Here is a 23,972-nt window from a genome sequence, read left to right on the forward strand (position 1 = left end):
GAACTAGCACGAATAGGTTGAGGGAGAGAATTCCATAATCGCACTGCTTGTATTGTGAAAGAGCCACTATAGCGACTAGAGCTGTGTATGGGAGTTTTTAAAAGAAGAGAAGTAGCTTGTCGACTAACTTTGCCGTCAGGAATCAGATATTCAAAGCGTTCACGGAGATAGATAGGGGCATCAGGATTGCGAAGAATAGAATAGAGAAAAGAGAGAATGTGGCAATCTCGACGTCGCCTAATCGGCAGCCACCCCAGCTCAGCCCGGAAATCAGAGACATGGTCATACTTCCGGAGACCAAAAATGAAGCGGATGCACAAATTCTGCAGACGTTCGAGTTTATCTAAAAGCAATTCAGAAGCATCTAGAAAACAGATATCAGCATAATCGAGAAGAGGAATCAAAAGCGTTTGGGCAAGATAAATTTTAGTGCGAAGAGGTAAGAATTTTTGAAGGCGTTTCAGAGACTGACGTTTTTCCATTACAAAGTAACTGCGGCACTACACATTCCATTGGTAATGATTTTACTGCTTCAAATCGTGAAGCACTGTTTATTTCTTTTACAAATGATGCGCTATTTAAGTAAATAAAAGTTTATATTTTACAACGACATTTAGCTTTCTATTAGAGGAACAATTTTATAATAATTGATAGCCTAGTTCAGAATTAATTCTAGAGATTGTCAACTTTGTGCAAAAAAAACAAGTTACAAAATGTACAGCAAAACTATAATAATTAAAACCCATGTTGATGTTTCTCCATGAAGGTGATTGCATTGAATGAATAACAAAAGATGTTGATCTCTATTTCAAGTTTTAAAGCATCAAGGCATTAAGATACTGCCAAGTATCGTGGTGCACACAAAAGTAAATTTATGGAACTGTCATTAACATTATCTTTTGTTCATTTGTTTCACTTAATTGGAGGATGATACAAAAACTAAAAGTATTTGTAATATAATGGAGAAAAAAATGTGACATTTTGTGAAATGATTATTGAGATGATACTTTTGAACGGGTTTATGTTTGACCCAAAAGTTGGTTTAAATCTCGAGTATCATTTTCAAATTCAAGGTATATACTGAATGGTTTTTATACACTGCATATGTCGCGTATAAATATATGTAATTATTGTATTCGCATTTCTATTGTAAGAATGTCATCACAAACCCTGTTGTTGAATGTAACTTAATGCTCCACACTTGGCAGATTCTGTACACAAAAACGGCCAATATATAGATTCGAATATTTGATTAAATTTTCAAGGATTTTTTCGCCATACACTAAGAGATGTATTAGGCATTTTTACATATGAAGTATTTGATCAAAATTACGTTTTTTTTTGATCGCTTAGATGGGTGGACGAGCTCACAGTCCATCCGGTCTTAAGAGGTTACTGAAGCCCATAGACATCTACAACGTAAATGCGCCACCCATCTTGACACATAAGTTCTAAGGTCTCAGGTATAGTTACAATGACTGCCCAACCTTAAAGCCGAAACGCATTACTGTTTCACGGCAGAAATAAGCAGGGTGGTGGTACCTACTCTTGCCGATTCTCAAGAGGTCCTACCACCAGTAATGGTGGTAAACCTTTTATTAATCTAGCTTAGATATATAATATTTGGGTTTTAAGAAATATATTTACTAAAAATGATATACTCGTGCAAGTAAATATCACTATTGTACTTATTTCTGCAGCAAAGCTGTCATTCCTTTGGGTTTGAAGGATGAGACCGCTGTGACACATTAAGGTTGAGATTTTGAGAATCTGAACGCATATCTTTGGGTTTTTCATATTTGAATTAAAACCCTTACCACACATTAGATATCAGCAGTGCTAGGGGAACAATATCATCGCTACCTGCTGTGGTACCAGCTTTGCAGAAAACCGTGCTTTGAGAGCATTTTTAAAACCGGACCGATGGGCTTGGGTATGTTCTACTGTGTTTTGGGTTTGGCTGAAAGTGAAATGCGTTGATAGTGCTTATGGATCCTAATAGTTTGCCAACATCAACTAATCAAAAAAAATCAGACAAGGAAAAGTACAGTGTTTTAAATTTAATTTTATCGAAATTATCCGACCGTTAACCACAAGGCATCTTAATCTTGAGATTTTTATAAGCGTACAGTTTTCAAACAATAAAACACAATGATTTTTCTTTTAATCTTTTGAGCTTGTTCAAACTTATCATTTGATATCAACCTTCTTAACTTTATATTATATCTGATGACAGCTTGAGAGAGTTTTATCTGATCTCCTAACGAAGATACCATATCTATTATATTTGAAGTCATGTTTTGTCAGCTCAATGTAGTATTTTTTTTTCGTTCTCAGAATGTATGACGTATGTAATGTTTATCTATAACATATATCCATAAAGTTGTGAACTGTCTTCAGTACTGATGTTATTGATTTTTAATTGTGCAATATTGGAATTCATTTAAGATGACTTTAACGGGATGGCGTCGAATATTAAACAGAGGTAAGCGTTAAGTGTTTTACATCCTGGACCGAAAATTAAAAAAGCCTTAAATATATATGGATATTGCAACAAGTTCAAGTTCTAGCAAACTTCATTTTCTCAATTTGAACTACCATTGCAGCATGCAGCTTGCGCTCAGTAACGATTGCAAGATGTCAGTATATTGCTATCATTTTCATTATTTCAATTATTACGTTAGATTAACACTTTCAGTTTGTGAAAACATATTTATTGTTTGTTAGCCCGGTCTCTAAGTTCAGTCCTTTCGTGTTTGATGCTACTAGGCCGTTTAGAATCTATCCATAATGGTACAAGGGCTTAGATTGGTGCAATCAGTAATAATCTAAACTTACCCCAATACACATTGAGATTACTTAGGTAAGGTTTTTTATACAGTTTAAATTCTCAAGGTTACATCAAACTGTGTTGTTTTGTTTTTTTAGTTTCTAATAATATAAATAATAAGGTATCTCAGTGTATTATTTAAACGTAACTTTTTACAATTATTGAAAAGCTAGGACGGTGTTCTTTGTTTTAATTATTCATTAAAATTAATGAATTTTATAATAATAATATCATTTTGGTTTTCCCAGTTATCTACATACCGCAAAGGTATGTGTTGGGTGTGCTGGGTTTATTCGCTTTAGCGAATTCCTTCACGATGCGAGTATGTTTGAGCATGACCATAACTCAGATGGTCGTCCAAAGTCAATCATCAGAACACATTATTGGAGAAACATGCCCTGACCCCTCTCTCAATTCTACTACAGAAGTCGCAGAAAGTATCAGTAATGAAACAATGATTATTCACCGAGTAAGTATAGTTTTTAAAATAATCAATCTATAAGGTATTTAAATGTATTCTATTGACTACAGTAGAAAATTCCAACTTCCACGAAGTTTTGTAAGTTTTGTATGGGCAAAAGTATATAGTAAGCAAAGCTTACGGCCAACTAACTGTATGGTAAGATTTACGAGTAGTACTGAAATTTTAAACTTTGCTTGTCTATATAATGTTTAAGCGTTTTTTATCATTTTGTTTTTATAAATAGGGGCGAGATCGATACGACTGGGATGAAGCAACACAAGGCTTCCTACTTAGTGCTTTCTACTACGGATACGTACTAACTCATTTGCCTGGAGGTCTTTTAGCTGAAAAGTTTGGAGGAAAATGGACGCTCGGTTTGGGACTATTGCTAACTTCAGTGGCGACCGCTTTGACTCCGTTAGCGGTTGATTATGGAGGTGCCACTGGGCTATTTATAATACGAGTCATTGAAGGTTTTGGCGAGGTACAATAAGCAATTATTATTATTAATATTACAGTTTTATCACTAGGATATTTCATTTCAAAAAAAAACTTAAATCTCAAATATTAAGATGTTATTTGCTTTTAGTATTCATCCTGCATTACTGGTATCTAGTAACAAAGTATCAATTGGTTAATGAGCTAGTTGGCTATCAATAATAATTAAAAACCATGATAATAATAGCTACGATTTACTACACATTTAATCTATATTAATTATTTTTTGTAAAAAAAAATCCTACGTCACTAGGAGATTGCTTAAATTTCTTCTTGCTTTAAAAATCATTATATCATCAGCGCGACGGACATACCCAGGCTTCTAGTGCCCTTTAAAACATACAAGGGCGGGATGATAAGTAACTAGCCTAATAATAAAACACTTAACTTTCGGTGATAATATTAATTTTATTTTTCGACCTAGTCTCCGTGAACCTCTACGCACTTATTCCATCTTCGTTCTAAAGCAGTAATGCCTTCCATAAAATAATTTCTTTCGAGGCCTGTAAAATACTCCTCTACAGCGGCTATGACTTCATCATTTGTGGCAAATTTCTGTCCGCCCAAAAAAGTTTTGAGCTTAGGGAATAAGTGGAAGTCTGATGGCGCTAGATCAGGCGAATAAGGTAGGTGGGGCAGCAAATCTTAATTCAATTCGTTGATTTTTGCCATAGCTTTAACACATGTGTGACCCTTTTTTTTTTTTTTTTTTTTTTTTTCGGGTAGAGGGCCGAACCTCCTACGAGGTCCCCGCGCAAAAGGGGCGCGCGGGGTATGTGAGACTCAACGATCTGCATGGTGTTGTGAGCAGACCGCGGGCCCAAGGATTTTAGAGCCCACCCATTAAACGACTCCTCTGCACTCTTACACCCGACGTCCGATCCCCTCCGAGGTCAGAACCCGGATGAGGTAGGGGGGCTACCGCGGTCAACACTACAACCAGACGGCCGGCTCACCCCAAGGACGCCCAGCCGACGGAGCCTTCGAGGCGAATCGAAGGCTCTAAAACGTCGGCCGTCTCGGTACGGCAGCCCGTCGGGCCGCCCAGACGGTGCCGCTGGTGTCCCGGAATACCCCGCTGGACCAGAACCAGCCTGCCGGGTCGGGACGCGATACACCGTCGACCGGTCGCTCTATTCACTCCACGGCAGCGTGCTAGAGTGCTGGTAGCGCGCCGCGCGGCCTCACCCCCTCAGGTCGCCCCTTGACCTTCACCGGGGGGAGGCCGCCACCTACAGGGGCCGGGACGTACGGGCGTATTCCCGCCTCCGGCCCCCGGCTCGACGGCGACGGATCGGTGCAGAAAGGGAAGAGCTCTCCCTCTCTCGCTCCGCCGCCTCCTTCTGCGAGATGGTGGACTCGCAGAAGTCGAGCATCGCCTTCCAGGACGCGTCGCTGCCGAGCATCGTAGCCACGACGCGCGGCAGCGAGAGGTCCTCTCCAATGACCGCGACGAGGGCGGCGCGTTGCTCGTCGAATCCAGAGCAACGCGCCAGCGTGTGTTCCGCTGTGTCTTCCTCGTCGCGGTCCGCGCAGTGGTGGCACTGCGCCGTCGGTTCCCTTCCGGCTATCTTAAAGAGGTACCGGCCAAAACACCCATGGCCGGTCAACATCTGCGTCAGCCGGAAGCTGAGGCCTCCGCGGTCGCGGCCCACCCAGTCCGCGAGGACCGGACGGACCGCCTCGACGGTACGGAGGCCGGCCGACGGGTCCGCCAAGCGGCGAGACCACGCCTCCAGCACGGACCGCCGAGATTGGAGCCTCCGCGCTCGAACTACTCCTTCGCTGGGGCGCCCTTCCCCCCTAGAGCGGAGGTCGCTACGCCACCGGTAATCGGCAGCGAGCGCCTCCGCCTCCAGGTCCCAGGGTGGCGCCCCGGCAACACATGTGTGACCCTTTTTTTTTTTTTTTTTTTTCGGGTAGAGGGCCGAACCTCCTACGAGGTCCCCGCGCAAATGGGGCGCGCGGGGTATGTGAGACTCAACGATCTGCATGGTGTTGTGAGCAGACCGCGGGCCCAAGGATTTTAGAGCCCACCCACTAAACGACTCCCCTGCACTCTTACACCCGACGTCCGATCCCCTCCGAGGTCAGAACCCGGATGAGGTAGGGGGGCTACCGCGGTCAACACTACAACCAGACGGCGCGGCTCACCCCAAGGACGCCCAGCCGACGGAGCCTTCGAGGCGAATCGAAGGCTCTGAAACGTCGGCCGTCTCGGTACGGCAGCCCGTCGGGCCGCCCAGACGGTGCCGCTGGTGTCCCGGAATACCCCGCTGGACCAGAACCAGCCTGCCGGGTCGGGACGCGATACACCGTCGACCGGTCGCTCTATTCACTCCACGGCAGCGCGCTAGAGTGCTGGTAGCGCGCCGCGCGGCCTCACCCCCTCAGGTCGCCCCTTGACCTTCACCGGGGGGAGGCCGCCACCTACAGGGGCCGGGACGTACGGGCGTATTCCCGCCTCCGGCCCCCGGCTCGACGGCGACGGATCGGTGCGGAAAGGGAAGAGCTCTCCCTCTCTCGCTCCGCCGCCTCCTTCTGCGATATGGTGGACTCGCAGAAGTCGAGCATCGCCTTCCAGGACGCGTCGCTGCCGAGCATCGTAGCCACGACGCGCGGCAGCGAGAGGTCCTCTCCAATGACCGCGACGAGGGCGGCGCGCTGCTCGTCAAATCCAGAGCAACGCGCCAGCGTGTGTTCCGCTGTGTCATCCTCGTCGCGGTCTGCGCAGTGGTGGCACTGCGCCGTCGGTTCCCTTCCGGCTATCTTGTGCAAGTACCGGCCGAAACAACCATGGCCGGTAAGCATCTGCGTTAGCCGGAAGGTGAGGCATCCGCGGTCGCGGCCCACCCAGTCCGCGAGAACCGGGCGGACCGCCTCGACGGTTCGGAGGCCGGCCGACGGGTCCGCCAAGCGGCGAGACCACGCCTCCAGCACGGACCGCCGAGATTGGAGCCTCCGCGCTCGAACTACTCCTTCGCCGGGGCGCCCTTCCCCCCTAGAGCGGAGGTCGCTACGCCACCGGTAATCGGCAGCGAGCGCCTCCGCCTCCAGGTCCCAGGGTGGCGCCCCGGCGAGCAAGCACGCCGCCTCGAAGGAGACGGTGCGGTATCCTCGGATCGCCCTGACCGCGATCGCGCGCTGCGGACGTCGCAGCGCGGCGACGTTCTGGCGGGTCAGGGCGTGGCACCATACGGGCGCGCCGTATAGTGCCATCGACCGCACCACCCCCATGTAGAGGCGGCGCGCCACCTGATCGGGACCCCCGACGTTTGGAAGGAGCCGGCTCAAAGAGCCGGCCGTTGCCATCAGCCGAGGGCCCAACTTCTCAAAGTGAGCGCGGAAGTTCCACCGACCGTCCAGTTCGAGGCCGAGATACCGAAGACCGGTCACCCCGACCCCGACGCGGACGCCTCCGATCACGAGGTGGGCACCCACAGGCGGCGCTCGTCCCGGCCCGTGAAACATCAGGGCCTGGGTTTTGTCGAGCGCCACCTCGAGCCCCAACCGTCGGATTCTAGTGACGACGTGTGCCACGCCTGCGCACGCCAGACGGGCAGACTCCCGGTAGTCCCTCCCCGGAGCCACGACCAACGTGTCGTCGGCGTAACAGATTACGCTCAGCCCGGGGAGGGGTCCCCGAATGACGCCCCGCAGGACCCAGTCGTAGCCGATGTTCCACAGCAGGGGTTCCAGGACGGACCCCTGCGGAACACCGCGCTCGACGGGGAAGCGGTACATCGCCCCACCGTGTCCGATGCACTGGATCGACCTGCCCTCGAGATAGGAGCCGATCAGTCGGCGGAGGTATGCGGGGACGCCGTGATACTCCAGCGCCCCCGCGATCACCGACCAGGGCAGGGTGTTGAAGGCGTTCCTTACATCTAAGGATAACGCCATCGCCACCCCGCCCCGGGATACGGCTTCATCGGAGAGGGCCCGCACGCGCAGAATTGCGTCGATAGTCGAGCGGCCCTCTCTGAAGCCGTATTGCTCCGCCGAAAGATCGGGACCCGTCTCGGTCAGGTGCCGGACGATGCGGGCCGCGACGATCCTCTCGAGCATCTTGCCCGCTTCGTCCAGCAACACGATGGGGCGATAGCCCGCGGGTGAGTCCGCGGGGCGCCCGTCCTTCCGCAGAAGGACCAGTCTGCCCGTCTTCCATTTCGACGGGAACCGTCCCGACTCGAGGCACGCTTCGAAAAGCCCCCCGAGCCGGTCCCCTAGGGCCTCGAAGGCCAAGCTCCAGACCCGGCCGTGAACGCCGTCAGGGCCGGGGGCCGTGTCCTTCGCTCTCATTTTGGACACGGCCGCATGGATCTCCGCCCCCGTGATAGGGGGAGGGGGCTCCTCAGCAGCGGGAACGCTGGGGCGACGCGGAGGCGTGCCCCACGTGGCGTCCATCTGGGGGGGCTCAAAGTCCCCCCCCGCTGCCGGCGGGAAAAGCGCAGAAACTATTTCCCGCAGCTGCCGAGGCTGGAGCCGCTCGGTCACCGGGAGCGCCCACGGCTGCAGTTTCCTGCGAACCATCTTGTATGGGCGCCCCCAGGGATCTTCGTCGAGCGACTCCAGGAGAGTCTTCATGCTCTGCTTCTTGGCCTCGCCGATGGCCAGCTGCAGCGCCGTCTGCTTTTGACGACAGTCAGCGTGCAGCCGGGCCGCCGTCTCCGCGAACGTAGCGTCGCGACGACGGCGGCGGCGGTGACGTGCGCTCCGGCGGCGCGCCCTCACGCACTCCTCGCGGAGTCTTGCGATCTCGGGCGACCACCAGAACGCACCCCCACGTGGTGCTCGGGGGCCGACCCGGGGCATGGCGGCATCACAAATGTTTGCCATGGTGCCCCGGAACCAGTCGACCTCCGCATCCACGTCCGCGAGCCGCGCGGGTTTTGGCGCCCACGCAGCAACAGCGGCCGCCTCCATCAGCAACTCCTTGTTCATTCGTTTCAAGGCCCACCTGGGGAACGAACGGGGCGCACCTTGCGGGAGCTCCTCCTCGCCGCGGGCGCCCGCGGCTGACGCCGAAGACAATGTCGACGACGTTGACGACGCAGAGGAGGCGGAGAGCTCAAATCGGACATATCTGTGGTCCGAGAGCGTCTCCGCCCCCTCGAGTACGCGCCAGCCGCGGGTGCGGCGCACGGTGGACGGGGACGCGAACGTCACGTCCACGTGAGATTGCCCGTTCCACCGCACGCAAGTCGCGACCGTGCCTCTGTTTAGGAGACAGAGGCCGGTCGCGATCGCCCACTCCGAAAGGGCCTCGCCTCGCGAATCCGTGCGGGGGGAGCCCCAAGCCGTACACTTGGCATTGAGGTCCCCCGCGACGATGACTGGGCGGGACCCGAGGCGGTGTAAAAGCGCCTCAAGCCCGCCCAGAAACCGTTCGAATTCAGCGAGGCTCCTGTTCGGAGAAAAGTACGCCCCGATTACGACGGTCCCGTCGATCCTAGCCGCGACGTACCCGGGTCCCCTGGCCACCATTTCCAAGGGGGGTAACGCCGCGGACTGTCTTAGTACGATGGCCACGGAGCCGTCGACGTCCCCCATCCAGCAGTCCTGGTCGGTGGGGACGAAGTACGGCTCCGCGGCGACAGCGACGTCGATTGACCACTCCGCCATGGTGTGGACGAGGAGATCCTGTGCCCTGGCGGAGTGGTTCAAATTGCACTGGAGGAAGCGGTGGACGCAACCCATTACGGGGCTACGTCCATCGCTCCCTCGTCTGTCCCGCCCTGCGGCTCGACAATAGCCGCGACGGGAACTGACTCGCCGGCTGCCCTTGTTGCAGCCGGCCTCTCCTTATTCTTTTTATTTTTCTTTCCGCCCCTCCTCGTTTTGGTAGAGGAGGGGGCGGATTTACACGCCGGGCCCCCGGCCCGGTGGTCGGCCTTCCTTTTAGCCGCGTCGCACAAGACGCAGTGCGGCGCGGCTGTGGTGCAGGAGGCTGCCTTGTGTCCCGGTTGGCCGCAGCGGAAACACAGGTCGCTGCGGTCCACGGTCGAGGGGCACTTGGCGAGGCCGTGGCCGGTGCCGAAGCACCGAAGACAACGCCACGGCCTGCTCTCCTGCAGTTGCACGTGGGCCACTACCCAGCCCACGCGCAGCCTTCCTGGGCTGTCGGAAGGCCGCCCCTGTGGAGGGGTGGCCAGGAGGGTCGCCGTTGCAATCGGGCAACGCGCCCACGCCGTCCGGGTTCCGGAATATGTCACCCGGAGCTCTCCGACTTTGACGTCGGCGAGGGCGCAGTTGCCCTGCGACGCGATGGCCGCGGCGACCTCCTCTTTCGTGGCGCACTCGTCGAGGCCCGTGATTTTTACTTCTCCCATCTTCACGGGCCGCGCGATGCGCACCACCTCGGGGTCCGGCAGGATCTCCCTCAGCCGGGCCGCCAATTTTTCGGCCGCGGCGTTTGTGTTGGGGCCGGGGCACTCTATAAGACGAGCCCCGTTGGCCGTCTGCCGGACCTTGATGCCCCCCTCCACGCCGAGGGCGTCCACATTCACGCCGCCGCGCGCCTGGGTCATCACCTCGTGGTAGGTGATGCCCTTTTCTTTGCCGGCCGGCAGCAGCTCCACTACCACTGCAGCCGACCGCGGGGCGCGCGGCCTCCTTCTTCCAGTTCGGCCCCTCGGCTCCGCTCGACCCTCTTGGCGGGGAGCGGCGGCCGCAGGGGCGGGCTTGGGGCGCGGCGCAGGAGGCGCCGCCACCTTTTTGGGCCCTCGCCGCACCACTGTCGTCCAGGCCTCGTTCATGTTTACCGGGGCCGGGGGCAGTGGGCGGGGCTGGGGGGTCGGTGCCGGTTTGGCTGCATTGGTCCGCCCCTTCTTCTTGGTCCGGCTCCTGCCGGGCCCCGCCTTCGGAGGCTGGGACGGCGCAGGAGCAGTCTTCTGCGTCTCACGCTGGCCGGTGACTTGTGCTCCTGCGGGGGCGGGTTTTGGTGCCCCCGTATCTTTTTGGGTCCCCGAAGCGGCCGGACGTGCCGCGGGTGTCGCGCCCTTTTTAGGGCCGCTATACGTTCTAGCGGCCACAGTCCTGCGGGGTGCCGGTGTAGGAGCTCCGTTTTTAACCTCATGAGCGAGGGGCGGTCTTGCGCGCTCAACGGTCGAGCTCCTTGCCTCCTGTATAAGGAGCTGCCGCCTCAGCTCCTCGACTTCATTGAGGCCTTCTGCTTCGGGCGAAGGAGGGACAGGGGCTGAGCTGCGTTGCCGCTCGATGAGATCGGCAACCATTGTTCGTAGCTCGGCCATGTCGACGCGGAGCTGTCCGTTCTCCGCCCGAAGTTGCCCATTCTCTTCCGCCAGTTGTTCAAGGCGGACGTGCTGCAGGGCCACTTCTTGCCGCAAGCCCGCCGTCTCCGCGGTTGTGGTGCGGTCCACAACGTCCTGCAGCCTTTCCTCGAGTGTGGCGGCCGCCGATTTCATGGCCGACACTTCTGAGCCCTTGAGGCCTCCATTGGATTTAGCCGCAATGGTCGCGACTATCTTCCCGACTATTTTACAAGCTCGGAGGGGGTCAGAGGGACCCACCTCCGTCAGGGATCGCTGTAAGCGCTCGACCTCTTCTTGTTTCCTATTTTTATTTTTATTTTTCGCCTCACGGCAGGCGGCCCTGAACTGCGCCGAGGAGGCAGCGTCCAGTCCGCAAGACGATGGTTTCTCAAAATCAGTGACGGGCGGCGCCGCAGCAGCCGCCGGCCCTTCCGCCAACGCCATGTACTTGGCGCTAGCAGGCTCTCCTTCCGAGGAGTCGGACGGAGGGACAGATGCCGGCTGACGAGCCGACTTCCTCTTCCGTCTAGTGCGCTGTCGAGCACTGTCCACGAACAGCGCTGGCGTCTCCCGCCCACTGGACGCGTCGCCCCTTGCGGAGCTCCGCGCCGAGTAGAGCGAGATCAGGCTCTCGCAGCGTTCGAGGCGCACGGTGGGGACTCTGTCCCTTACGCGACCCGTGCTGTCGCCCCCTTCGTCGTGGCAATGTTTGCCCCCCCCAGAAACGGTGGGGCAGCGTGCGGCCGATTGCTCGACCGCACGGAGGGATTCTCCCCCCGCGGAGCGGGAGGTACCCTCCTGGGGTAATGAACTTTTTACATGTGCCATAATTTCCATTAGTTCCTTTTTTATTAACCAGGGGTCGGTCCCCTGGGGTCTGGTTGGTACCCTCGGGACTGGACTCCCTCCAGCCATTCATCCCATCGCCGGGCACCAGAGCTTAGGATTGGGGCATTTTTTAAAGAGGTTTACGTCCTCGCGGCCCCGTGCCTCGCGGCAGCGGCCCCCGTCCCCCACGCAGTGAGGATTACGGGTTGGCCGGCGGCCCGCCGAGTGCAACGAGCAGCACGGCACACCACCGCCCGACGCTCAAAAGAGCAACAACGACGAAGCCACGCCGGTATACCGGTACCCCCCTCTGGAGGGCGTGCCCCTGTAGCCGAAGCCGGGGACATGGCGACCAGCGGCCGGAAGATGCGTAAGCAACGCCGGCTCACTTCTCCATCAAAAGGCAGGCCAAAAGTGACCCACCATCTCCCATGGGTTACATCCGAAACGGGTCGGACGTGACCCGAAGAAAACAAAAAAGGGGGAAGAAAGGGGAAAAGAGAGGGAGCCCGAGCGTCTCCAGGAGGAACACCCTTCAGCGAGTGAAGGGCGTGGAGAGCCCGCAACTCCCCCTGCTGGTTTTGGTCCGCGTCATCCGATCTCTTTCGTTGCAAAGCCTAACTAGGCTACCCTACTCCTACACCTAGCCTACCTACCTAACACCTAGAAATCCTTGCAACGAAAAAGACCGGACGATACCCCTGGGAGTGGGACTGTTCCCAGAGGATCCCGTTATCCGCCACCTACGGACGCGCCCGGTGGAAGTCCAGCAAAACTCCCCCACAGACGGAGCCCCCGGCCACGCAGAGTGCGCGCCGGGGGGCCCGCCCAGGTCCCTCGGGAACACATGTGTGACCCTAGGGTGGAAGATGTTTTTTTTTTCGCCAAGCCTGGTCGTTTTTACTGAATACATTGATGAAGATTATCTAGAAGATTAGCGTAATTGTTTGACCTTTAGGAAGGTAATCTATCATCAAGATCCCATCTACATCCCAAAAGACGGAAGCCATGACTTATCCAGCCGACTTTACAGCCATGACCTTTGTTGGAGCCGACCATCCCGATTGCATCCACTGTTTTGATTGAATTGTTGATTCTGACGTGTAATAATGAACCCATGTTTCATCTGTTATTACAAATTGACGTAAAAAATCGGTTTTATTACTCTGAAATGGTCCAAACATTCTTTTGAGTTTTGCACCTCAATCATTTTTTGATCGTGCGTAAGCAATCGCGGCACCCAACGGGCCGATAACTTTTTCATATTTAATTCTTCACTTAGGATATGATGTACCCGTTCTTTTGAGATACCTGTAGTGTCAGCTATTTCAGATAACTTCAATCGTCGATCTGTTAAAATCATATCATGTACTTTCACGACCATTTCCGGTGTCGTGACGCTTTTTGGACGTCCGGGGTGGGCTTCATCTTGGACACATGTACGACCGCGCTTAAACTAATCCACCCAGTTTTTTACTGTGGCATAAGAAGGAGCACATTCACCCAAAATATTCTTTAACTCGTCATAGATATCTTTCCCCTTCATGCCCTACAAATGAAAAAACTTTATCACCGATCTTTGTTCAAATTTATCCATTTTGAAAACACTTGACGAAATATATTTTCAAATGACAAAAAATCAATAAAATTTTCACGCCACCAAATTGAAATTTAGAACACAGGTGGCCAGAGAGACGAATTTACAAATGACATATATATTTTTTGAATTTTAACTTTTTAAATAGCAGAGGCTAGTTACTTATCATCCCACCCTCGTAGTAAGAAGAAGAACATAATAATATCAGTGTTAGGATGATTATTTTTCTGGTAAAATTTTCTGGATCTAGTAAAAACCACTAAATTTTTTTTAAAAAATAATCGAACACTGAAAATTTCTTTAATTAGTAATTGTTTAATTAGTAATTTTGGTTAGCTCTCGTAGAATTAACTCCAAATGGTACCAGTTTCAGAAATCGCTTTTAATGCTTTTAGGGACCAGTGACACCAGCGTTCGTATTACTAATGGCAAGATGGGTTCCTCCATCGGAGAGATCACGGTTCGGAGCTATGATATTCGGTGGCGCACAAATTGGAAATATATTTGGGCCGTATGTTTCCGGCTTACTCTTAAGTGACGGAGGGGATTGGGCGAATGTATTTTATGTTTTTGGCGGTCTCGGAATTATATGGTTTCTGTTTTGGGTGAGTTACTGCAATGACTGAATGTTTCAGTTTTTTATTGTTTTGATCGCTGTGTTGGTAAACTGGTTTAACCAGTGACTTGAATAAATACGTCATCTGAATGTTCTTATCCTGGATTCGTTCGTGATACCTATGTTATAAGAAAAAAGTACTATGACAGCTCGAAATTGAAAGTCGCTTCGACGACTCCAGTGGCCAGCCATCCGTGGGGTGAGCCGCGCCTTTGGTTTTAAGCTTAACCGCGGTAACTCATTCTTGTCTCGGACGGTGATTAGACGTTCCAGTGAAATCACAGGGTAGCCCTTTAAAGGATGGCTGCTGCACACTTACATGCCCCCACGTCCCCTCGGCGCGGGGATCTCGAGTTGAGATTCAGCTCCGGATCTAATAAAAGTGTTTGTTGATTTTGGGACGTTAAAAATTTACCTCATACCAAATTCCTTCAAAACCAGTGTAATGGTTTGTCCTTGAAAACCGAACAGACAGACAAATATACTTTGGTACGAAAATATTCCAAATATGGATAGTACATTCACAATTGAACAAAAACAAAAATATCGAACTGTTTCCATTTTTATTACAGGTTTTACTGTGTTACAGCACTCCTAATTCTCATCCGTTCATTTCTGATGAGGAAAAAGAATATTTGAATAAGAATGTAGCGGCTTCTGGACTTCACAAAAAATTGGACCCAGTACCATTTAAGGCTATATTGCGATCGGCGCCATTGTGGGTGCTAGTTATGGCTGCTGTAAGTTACTTTCTCAATTTCATTAGCATATTTATCAATTACATTGTTTAAAATATTGATTGCAACTATATGTATTATGTAGGTTAATTTCCAATCGTTAATTATATTGAAATAGATATATGGAGTTGAAGTAGTCGTGGCCTTCTGACCGTCATGAATAATAAGCCCAGTGTACTGGTATCAAGTGATGTGACTATGCAGGTGTTCAAAATAGATATGCAGTTACCAATTTTTCTAAAAAGAAATATGTACGTACGTAATATTTGTCCACGAGTGATTTCTAAGTTGAAAGAATAACATAGTTTTTAAAATAAGTAAAAAAATTCAAAATTTATATTTTTTGTTGATAAGGCTAATAATGTAAGGCCTCACAGGTAGATCACTATCCTGCTTATTTCTGCCGCGAGGCAGATATGCATTCCTATTTGAAAAGTGCGACAGCAAGTATACAATTAAATTCAAACTTGAACCTCAAGATTTAAGAGCTCATAGGGTCAGCGATTATTATTGATATTGATTGACAGATGAATTTTAAGTTCTTACCATATAAAAAAAGTTGCAAAAACTAACATATTGAACTTTCAGATTGGCCACGACTGGGGCTATTTTACAATGATAACTGACCTTCCAAAATACTTTTCGGATGTACTGAAATTTAATATTAAAGAAACTGGACTCATGTCTGCTTTACCTTACATAGCCATGTACATTTGTTCGTTCATTTTTGCTGGTTTATGCGACTTATGTGTTCGAAAGAAATGGCATAGCATCGGCACTGGCCGTAAAATTTATACAACAGTTTGTGAGTAACATTAACATTCAATAACACTTTTACTTTTTGCTTTTTCACAAAATACGAAACTGATTTAAAGGAATCAAATGCTTTTTGTTATTTAACGTCTTGTTGTCTTTTCTATATGAGATGTGTCATATATACATATTATATTACTAGTGGTAGGACCTCTTGAGAGTCCGCGCGGGTAGGTACCACCACCCTGCCTATTTCTGCCGTGAAGCAGTAATGCGTTTCGGTTTGAAGGGTGGGGTAGCCGTTGCAACTATACTTGAGACCTTAGAACTTATATCTCAAGGTGGGTGGCGCATTTACCTTGTACATGTCTATGGGCTCCAGTAACCACTTAACACCAGGTGGGCTGTGAGCTCGTCCACCCATCTAAGCAATAAAAAAAAAAGATTTGAACTTCATGACTCAAACTTATGGACGAGCTTTTTAGTAAATTTAGAGTCAAAAAAGCTTTCGTAAAAATCTTCAAACAACTTGTATTGGTTTTGCCAAGGTTTCAATACCACTAACGAAATTCGTTCCTTCCGCAAATATTTTCCTTTGTATTGTTTCTAATCTATATCCGATTGAATGGTTTCCTATAATCCTATTATTGATTCATTATTCAATACCATCACGACCCGGTCACGGTTAACATATTTTTTGTCCGTAGCGTCTTCCGTGCCGGCTGTTTTTATTATTCTGGCCTCGTATTCGGGTTGCAACCGTGCGGCGGCCGTCGGCCTTTTCATAGCCTCGATGGCTTTCATGGGCGGCTTCTACAGTAGCGTGAAGATCAATGCCATGGACATCGCACCGAATTATGCGGGCACATGTTCTGCTTTCGTTAATGGTATCGCAGCCATTTCTGGAATAATAACTCCTTATCTGGTTGGACTTTTAACACCTGATGTAAGTTGATGTTCATTATTAAGATATTCTTGTTAAGTTAGTACTAATTTTATTTAACAGAAGAACTAAAGCATACGACAAGCGGCAACCAGCTAGCTATATATTTATTTTTAAAGAACTAACGGTTAATATTTTTGTCGTATGAATTCATATTATGTAGGTTCCGTTATAGAAACCCGGTTATACGGTTTTATGAGTAGAGCTAGAACGTGAGATTGTTTTACATAAATCTTAAAATTTGCAAACATATAATATATTTATAGTAACTAAAATAGAACTAGCTTATAGAGAAAACTAACATATTTTTCTAATTTTATACACTATCCCAATGTTTTTGGTGGACTTTTCCGTATAACTAGCCAATCCAACATTTCGAAGTTTAAAGCCGGTTCAAATGGCAGTTTGAAGCTGACGAAAAAAAAACAAATAAATGTTAAATTAATTCATTTTAGATAATTTTTGTGGGCGATACGTTGGATGATTGAATACGATTTATAATTTTGTGTCTGTCCAATCGTGTTTTGTTTGAAAGGCGACTTTTAATTGACCCGTCATAGTACTTTTTTCTAATAACATAGGTATCAGGAACGAATCCAGGCTAAGAACATTCAGATACCCAATACCAAAAGTTCACAAAAATATCTATTCTCGTGAACAGAGCCTTTTACAGAGACTTTACAGAGACTTTGAGACTTGACTTGACAGAGACTTTTACCTTTTTCGTAGGTACCAAATCGTTTCCCTTTTATGTTTATGACGTTGACGTGTATACGAAATGGCCTTAAAATGTCTATGTTCTGTGAATTATAAATTGCACAGAGCGAAGTCAAGTGCCTGTCGGAAATATATCGTACGAATACTTTTGAGCAATGTTGCAATAAAACACCGTAGTTATTTTTCGGAGCAGGCTGCTTCTTCAAAATTTATAGCCAATTTATTTTTTGGTTGCCACGTTACATTTAATGGTACTGATGGAAGCGATGCTTAAACGGAATTGAAATTCATGTTGCGTATTTAAAACCTTTCGAACTAAATATTAAGTTTGCTATTCTAGGTTTATTTTTATGCCAATAAATTAATTGAATTGGTTTTTATTTCTGATTTAAATTAAATTCGAACCATATTATTAAGTACGCCAGTTTTATAGTACGCCCCAAAGATGGCTGTTCTAGGTTGGACTTGATGAGCTTGGTTGGGCTTGATGAGCTTGGTTGGTTGGGTTGGGCTTGATGAGCCGTAGTTTTTATGCGAGGCCCCCCTCTGTTCCATTTTCTATCGGTTTTGCGACATGTTTATCGAATAACCACTTGCTGATTTTAAGAGCCACATTAATCATTCTCATTGTCCGATGCACAGAAACGATCGTGTGTTTTGATTTGAAGAGCAACACATTGATCTTCTTCTCAGTCGAACACTCCCGTCAGGGGCCGTGTTTGCGCTGACGCTGTATGTGCAGAAGGAACCGTTAGGTAGCCTATGCTCCCGAGGACCGCCCTCCAGGCACTGCGCTTCCAGGCCTGACATTAATACATCTGTCGATATAAAATAATTGAGATATCGGCCTCATGTCGGCTTAAAGGCTTTGAATGGGCTCACGTGTACAATACGCCCACAGTGTATGTTAAAAAAATGCCTTGGAATTAATTAATGTAATTTACAAAATTAGTACGAATATCACGATATGAAACGATGATCATGCTTGTTTACGTAGAAAATTCTATATATTTTTTGTTGTTCTGTGAAGTAACGAGTTAATGAATAAAGTCAAGAAGTACTGACTGGCACGGCTGACTGAACTAATGCGGAATAACGTACAAGAGATAGATTAAATCGACCGAAACATTACTTTTTTTTTTGATTAGCATTCCATGAGGTTTTTTTTTGATAAGGAAGTTAACAATTTTTAGGAGCACTGAATGGAATAATTCAAATTATTTATGTAATTATAAATTGAAAAAAAATCTCTACTATTTTTATCTATGCGATCAACTGATGCTCTGTACACTGTGCTATGTGTAATATAATCTATACTAATATATAAATCTACAGTGGTTTTTACGGATGTTCCGTTATAACTACTGAACCATGCATCCGATTGATTTGAAACTTGGTATCCATGTAGAAAATACCTGTACTTAATGGATAGGCTAATATTTATATGAGTGTTTGACTCCCTAATAATAATGACAATAAATAATAAAGTTAATTTTAAATTCCCAGCGAAGCGGGCGAGTACGGCTAGTATAATAATAATATGTGCGGATGATAATATTTGAAAAGAGAAGCCATTGAAGTTAATTTGATGACAAAAGACAATACCATTATAGTAAAACATAAATGTATTATTAAAGTTAACTCATTTTAGTTTATTTCCCTTTTTCTGACCGTTTTGCTGTTTTTTAGAAGCCAATGGTACTCTTACTTGATAGGTAGTGATTATACAATTACATCTTAGAGCAGCTATTATTTTAGCCAAAATTTAATGTACACAAGGCCTGTCTGTCGAACTAATATCTTAAACAAGTTGTTCGATTGGTATTTAAAATTACCTATACCAAAAGGGTTATTAAAAAGGTACAAAACGTACCAAGCCGAGACATAACACAAATAAACTAATTCATTGAGACCATTTTGAATATTATGCTAATTCTAACATTGTGTATGAAATTTAAGATTTTGTTTTGTTTATTTTAAGGTTTTGTTTATAAAATTATAACAATAACAAACGGGTTTTATGTGTTAGTCTTATACCAGTGTGTGCGGTACTCAATCAACAACTCTTAATAGGGTATAGGTAGCTACTTAATAGGTAACTCGTAATAGGGTAATTCTAACTTTTTTTTTTATTGCTTACATGGGTGGACGAGCTCACAGCCCACCTGGTGTTAAGTGGTTACTGGAGCCCATAGACATCCACAACGTAAATGCGCCACCCACCTTGAGATATAAGTTCTAAGGTCTCAAGTTAGTTAACTGGTAACAAAACAATCTAAACAATCTAATCGGGAAACAGTCTAACGGGTAATTCTAGAAAGCGTCTTAATAGACGAAGGTATTCACGTAGGTGCTGTTGGTATTATCAGATCAGGTATTTTCAGCTCTGTAAGTTAAAATACAGCCGAAGTTAAATTTCAACATACTCACCAGATGAAGACTGATTCTCTTTATGCTTTGTGCTGTTTCGATAATTTTGTCATCTTCATTTACTACATGTCAAGTCTTAGTTTCTATAGAGAGCTTCAAATTTTTTATACAATGAGATTTTTTTAAACAGAATTTTTGCAAAGTACGATTTTTTTGTAGTGAATTCTAAACTGAATTTTCTGGCCCTTTTTAAACTAGATTATAAATTAGTCTGCTACAATTTGGCTATGACCTCTATATTTCTATTGTCCAAGAGTATTAAGGTGATTATTAGACATTATGTCATTGTGGCTGTACAGCATAATATGGTTGCTTACGTAAGACAAGCAAAAATTGATTTACCTATTGCTATTACTTATTATACCTGCTATACCCGATTTCTTCAAGTTGAAAATTAAGGGAGGATCGATTTTACCATATAATTCTTTAAAATAAACCATTTTACTGTCTTCATAAATAATACAAAAAAAAAAACATTCAAAAAGTATTCAGCATTTGTACAAAAGCAATAGAAGTTGTTGACCTTATAGCTATAATTATAATTATCAGTATCTAACAAATGATCATTGTGACAGAGAAACCTTACCAATTCCGCATAATTTAGAAACAATAGAATTTCGACATAAATTTTCTAATTATTGTTAAAGGAAGACAATCGATGCTTCGTGATTTAAGTAAATGTCATTGTGAGCGTTCATAATAACGGTAGTTAGCAAATAATGCTTAAATTAAGATGCACTTTTGGATTATTATTATTTTGTTATTTAGTTCGTAGACAAATAACCAAACGTCCCTTTTAATAGTAGGTAAATTTCGCTCATGGATGTCATGTATTATTATACGAGGGGCATAGATAAATCCCTGCCTATCCTCTCCCCAAGCACGTTTGAAGAGAGATAGGTCGTAGTGCTCAAGAAACATCATGGAGTTTATTCCTAAGCTGGATATACATGGCAAAATAGATCTCTAGAAATGCATTGTGGATGAACGCAGTGGTTCTAAGTAGTCACGTCATTATGGATCCTTCCGATCCATTAACGGTGCTTATGGGTATCTCAAGCACCGGTCACCGTCCTCGCCGAACCCGTTGCACTTTATGTATGTTACAGGGACATATTAATAGTAAATTAAATAGTCTAATTGCTTAATTTATATTGTGTGTAAAATTATTACCTTATATTATAAGTTAGATTGGTTCTCGTTGTAGTGTTGTTTTGTCCAGGAGTGGTAAGGAGCTTTGTGTACACACTCAGAAAATTTGCCTTGCTTAGTCATGCGCATATGACTTATGTTATAAGTCAGTTTTTTTTTACTTGTTTTTACTTATTGTGTATCTTTTTCGCTTGTAATGTGTATTGTGTGTCTAATCTATATCTATATATATAAAAATGAATTGCTGTTCGTTAGTCTCGCTAAAACTCGAGAATGGCTGGACCGATTTGGCTAATTTTGGTCTGGAATTATTTGTGGAAGTCCAGAGAAGGTTTGAAAGGTAGACAAATATGAAAATGCTCGGAATGAAATAAAAATAACAATTTTGTTTTTCCTTTGTAGTGTCCCCCGTTCGACGGATTCCTTTTGTTTGTTTTAAGTTTATTTTATACAAAAGTTTAGGTCTTTTATTTATCGTTTGAGGCACTACGAAGTCTGCCGGGTCAGCTAGTAAATAAATAAATAAATCATGATCATGTAACTTATAAAGGTGTTAAGTTAGTAATATTACGAGTTCTTAGACGCTGAATACCGTGAATACCGTAATTTGAGTATGAAATTATAATTTCAATAATATTGTAATTACGATTTTCTCACTACAAATAGAAAAGGACGAATATAATTTGCGGTAGAGATAAAAGATTTTATTATACGGTGTTAGCATACAACAAATTAAAGAGTGGACGGTTAGCGTGGTATGGACATGTGATGCGTAGACAGAAGATGCATGTGACTAGGAGATGTATGGAAATGGTAATGCATGGTAGAGGGGGAAGAGGTCGACCGAAGAAGACATGGCTGGAGTGTGTGAATGACGATATGAGAGAGAGAGGAGTAAGTGTTGAGATGATGGCTGATAGAAGAGAATGAAAGAGAAAAATTAGCTGAGCCGACCCTATCTAGTGGGGTAAGGTGGAGAAAAAGAAGAGTTATTCCTAAATCGTCTAAGTTGTGTAAGTGAATTCGTATTAAGTAGCTACTTCCTTAGCAAAATGAATGGTATGTATCCCGAGGTGAAACGAGGTGAACGCTTGCGGTAGGCAGCGGCTTGGCTCTGCCCCTGGCATTGCTGAAGTCCATGGGCGACGGTAACCACTCACCATCAGGTGGGCCGTATGCTCGTCTGCCTACAAGGGCAATAAAAAAAGAAAAGAAACGAAGCATAGAGATCGAAAAACTTCTTCACTATGAAAATAATCAATTTAAAACAGTTACTATTTTTCACATATTTAGCATTATAGTAACCTCGTCGTGGATACATCTCTATTCAATATAAGTTTGTTGGCGATTTGCATTTCATTTTAGTCGCAGCATTGCAATAGGAGTTGTTTTTTTAACTGAACAAAGTACAAAATTACAAATATAAGTAAACAAGGATGCTAAGCAAACCAAAAAACATGCATCGTAGATATAATCAGATCATGTTTTGTGTCTTTCGAGGTGGAACGACCAATTTTCAAAACCAGAATGAATTTTAATTTAGAGATACGAGGAAAATCAGACACTGGAATTGCGAGTTCTTACTCATAATGATGCAGCAGACACCAGTCAGTCATCTCACATATCGCCAGTCATTTCACGAAAAGCTTGGAATCTGTGCGTATGCGTGTGCGTGTGCGTGTGCGTGTGCGTGTGCGTGTGCGTGTGCGTGTGCGTGCGTGCGTGCGTGCGTGCGTGCGTGCGTGCGTGCGTGCGTGCGTGCGTGCGTGCGTGCATGTGTGTGTGTGTGTGTGTGTGTGTGTCTACGAAACATTTATTCTGCTCGATGTGCTTTAACCTATTTCATAAAGTATAATATTTTCGACCGTAATTGTTTGGTTGGACTCGATTCGACTTTTACAGATACCATTTACCGATTTTTCGACTTATTATTTGTGGTTGGACTTTAACTTTGTATTTATTGGAAGTTCTATTTTTAAGCAATCTGCTCCAAGGTATTTCTTAATTCCTATGAAATGTTCCATTTCGTTTGTAAAGAGTATTCAGGGGTTGTTAAGTGTGCTATGCGTCTGATACGCTGATGTCCATGAGTAACAGTGGTCACCAACCATCAGGTAGGTCTTATACCTTCACGAAGTCAAACAAAAGAGATCGTCTGTCTATTTACAATAACTAGTGGTCCCGCAGTTGTCGAACTTCGACTATAATTAATTGAAATCATAAGTTTGAACATTATTATGGTTCTATTGTCAAAGACTATTATTTTTCTATAGTGACAGATTTCGCCAAGAAAGTTAAACAATATTAACTTATTCTCAATTTGACTACAGACTTTAAGCAATAACAAAAGTTTGACAATAAACAAAGACTGTGTGTGTGTGTGTCAAATACATGGTAGTGTGTGTAATGTTTTCTTTATTGATTTAATGTATTTGAATGCATAATTTTAAAAAATATTAGCATTCTGCACTTCTTCTCTATATTCTCTACTAGCGGCCCGCACCGGCCCCGCTCGGGTCTTTAACAAAAATTTCAACGATATTTGAAGTTGTTTTTTTTTTTTTTAAATAAAAGAACACTTGTTGCGGCATAACTATAATAGTTAGACATATGCTGCCTCGACTCTTTTTGTAAAAAATAATGTGTTCTATAAGTCAATAGTTATAGTAGTAAATTTAAAATACTTTGTAACTATTAATAAATATTTTACAGCAAACCATCGGTCAATGGCGCGTTGCATTTTGGACCGTATTTGCAGTGTTAGTTGGAACGAACATTGTGTATCTCGTATGGGGCTCTGGAGAGCAGCAGTGGTGGGATGACGTCGACAAGCATGGTTACCCTCCGGGCTGGAAACATGGACCTCTCAAGAAACGACAAGTCGACAAAGAAAAAAAGATTGTATATCCAAAACACGACCATTCACCTTTGTCCACGGATTGAAATGAAATACAGAATAATTAATTCTAAAGATGTTTGTATTTTATTAAGAAATTTCTGGTTTTGTATTGTCTGATTAAAGGTTACAAAGTTTATACGGATAGATCACGAGTCCAAGGTTGAAATTAACGTATCGTCGCAACGCTAAGTTTGTTTACCTATCGAAACAGTTTCACGTCAATTTTTAAGACGGA

General features: G+C 46.0%; 1 protein-coding gene across 1 annotated transcript; it reads left to right on the forward strand.

The window, feature by feature from the left end:
* The first annotated feature begins 2,246 nt into the window (after positions 1 to 2,246).
* LOC101738703 (putative inorganic phosphate cotransporter) lies at positions 2,247 to 23,809 on the forward strand. The gene is made up of 8 exons (XM_004925842.5): positions 2,247 to 2,485; positions 3,079 to 3,299; positions 3,538 to 3,777; positions 13,886 to 14,095; positions 14,679 to 14,846; positions 15,432 to 15,648; positions 16,304 to 16,542; positions 23,551 to 23,809. The coding sequence occupies exons 1-8, from the start codon at positions 2,449 to 2,451 to the stop codon at positions 23,779 to 23,781; spliced, it is 1,563 nt and encodes a 520-aa protein (XP_004925899.1). The 5' UTR covers positions 2,247 to 2,448; the 3' UTR covers positions 23,782 to 23,809.
* The last annotated feature ends 163 nt before the right edge of the window (positions 23,810 to 23,972 follow it).

Source organism: Bombyx mori, chromosome 17, assembly GCF_030269925.1.
Source record: "Bombyx mori chromosome 17, ASM3026992v2".
NCBI lineage: Eukaryota > Metazoa > Arthropoda > Insecta > Lepidoptera > Bombycidae > Bombyx > Bombyx mori.

Coding starts and splice junctions, on each gene's coding strand:
- LOC101738703 (XM_004925842.5), top strand. CDS start 2,449: ATGACTTTAACGGGATGGCGTCGAATATTAAACAGAG. Junction 14,096..14,678: donor TTATATGGTTTCTGTTTTGG/GTGAGTTACTGC, acceptor TTTTTATTACAG/GTTTTACTGTGTTACAGCAC. Junction 16,543..23,550: donor TTGGACTTTTAACACCTGAT/GTAAGTTGATGT, acceptor AATATTTTACAG/CAAACCATCGGTCAATGGCG.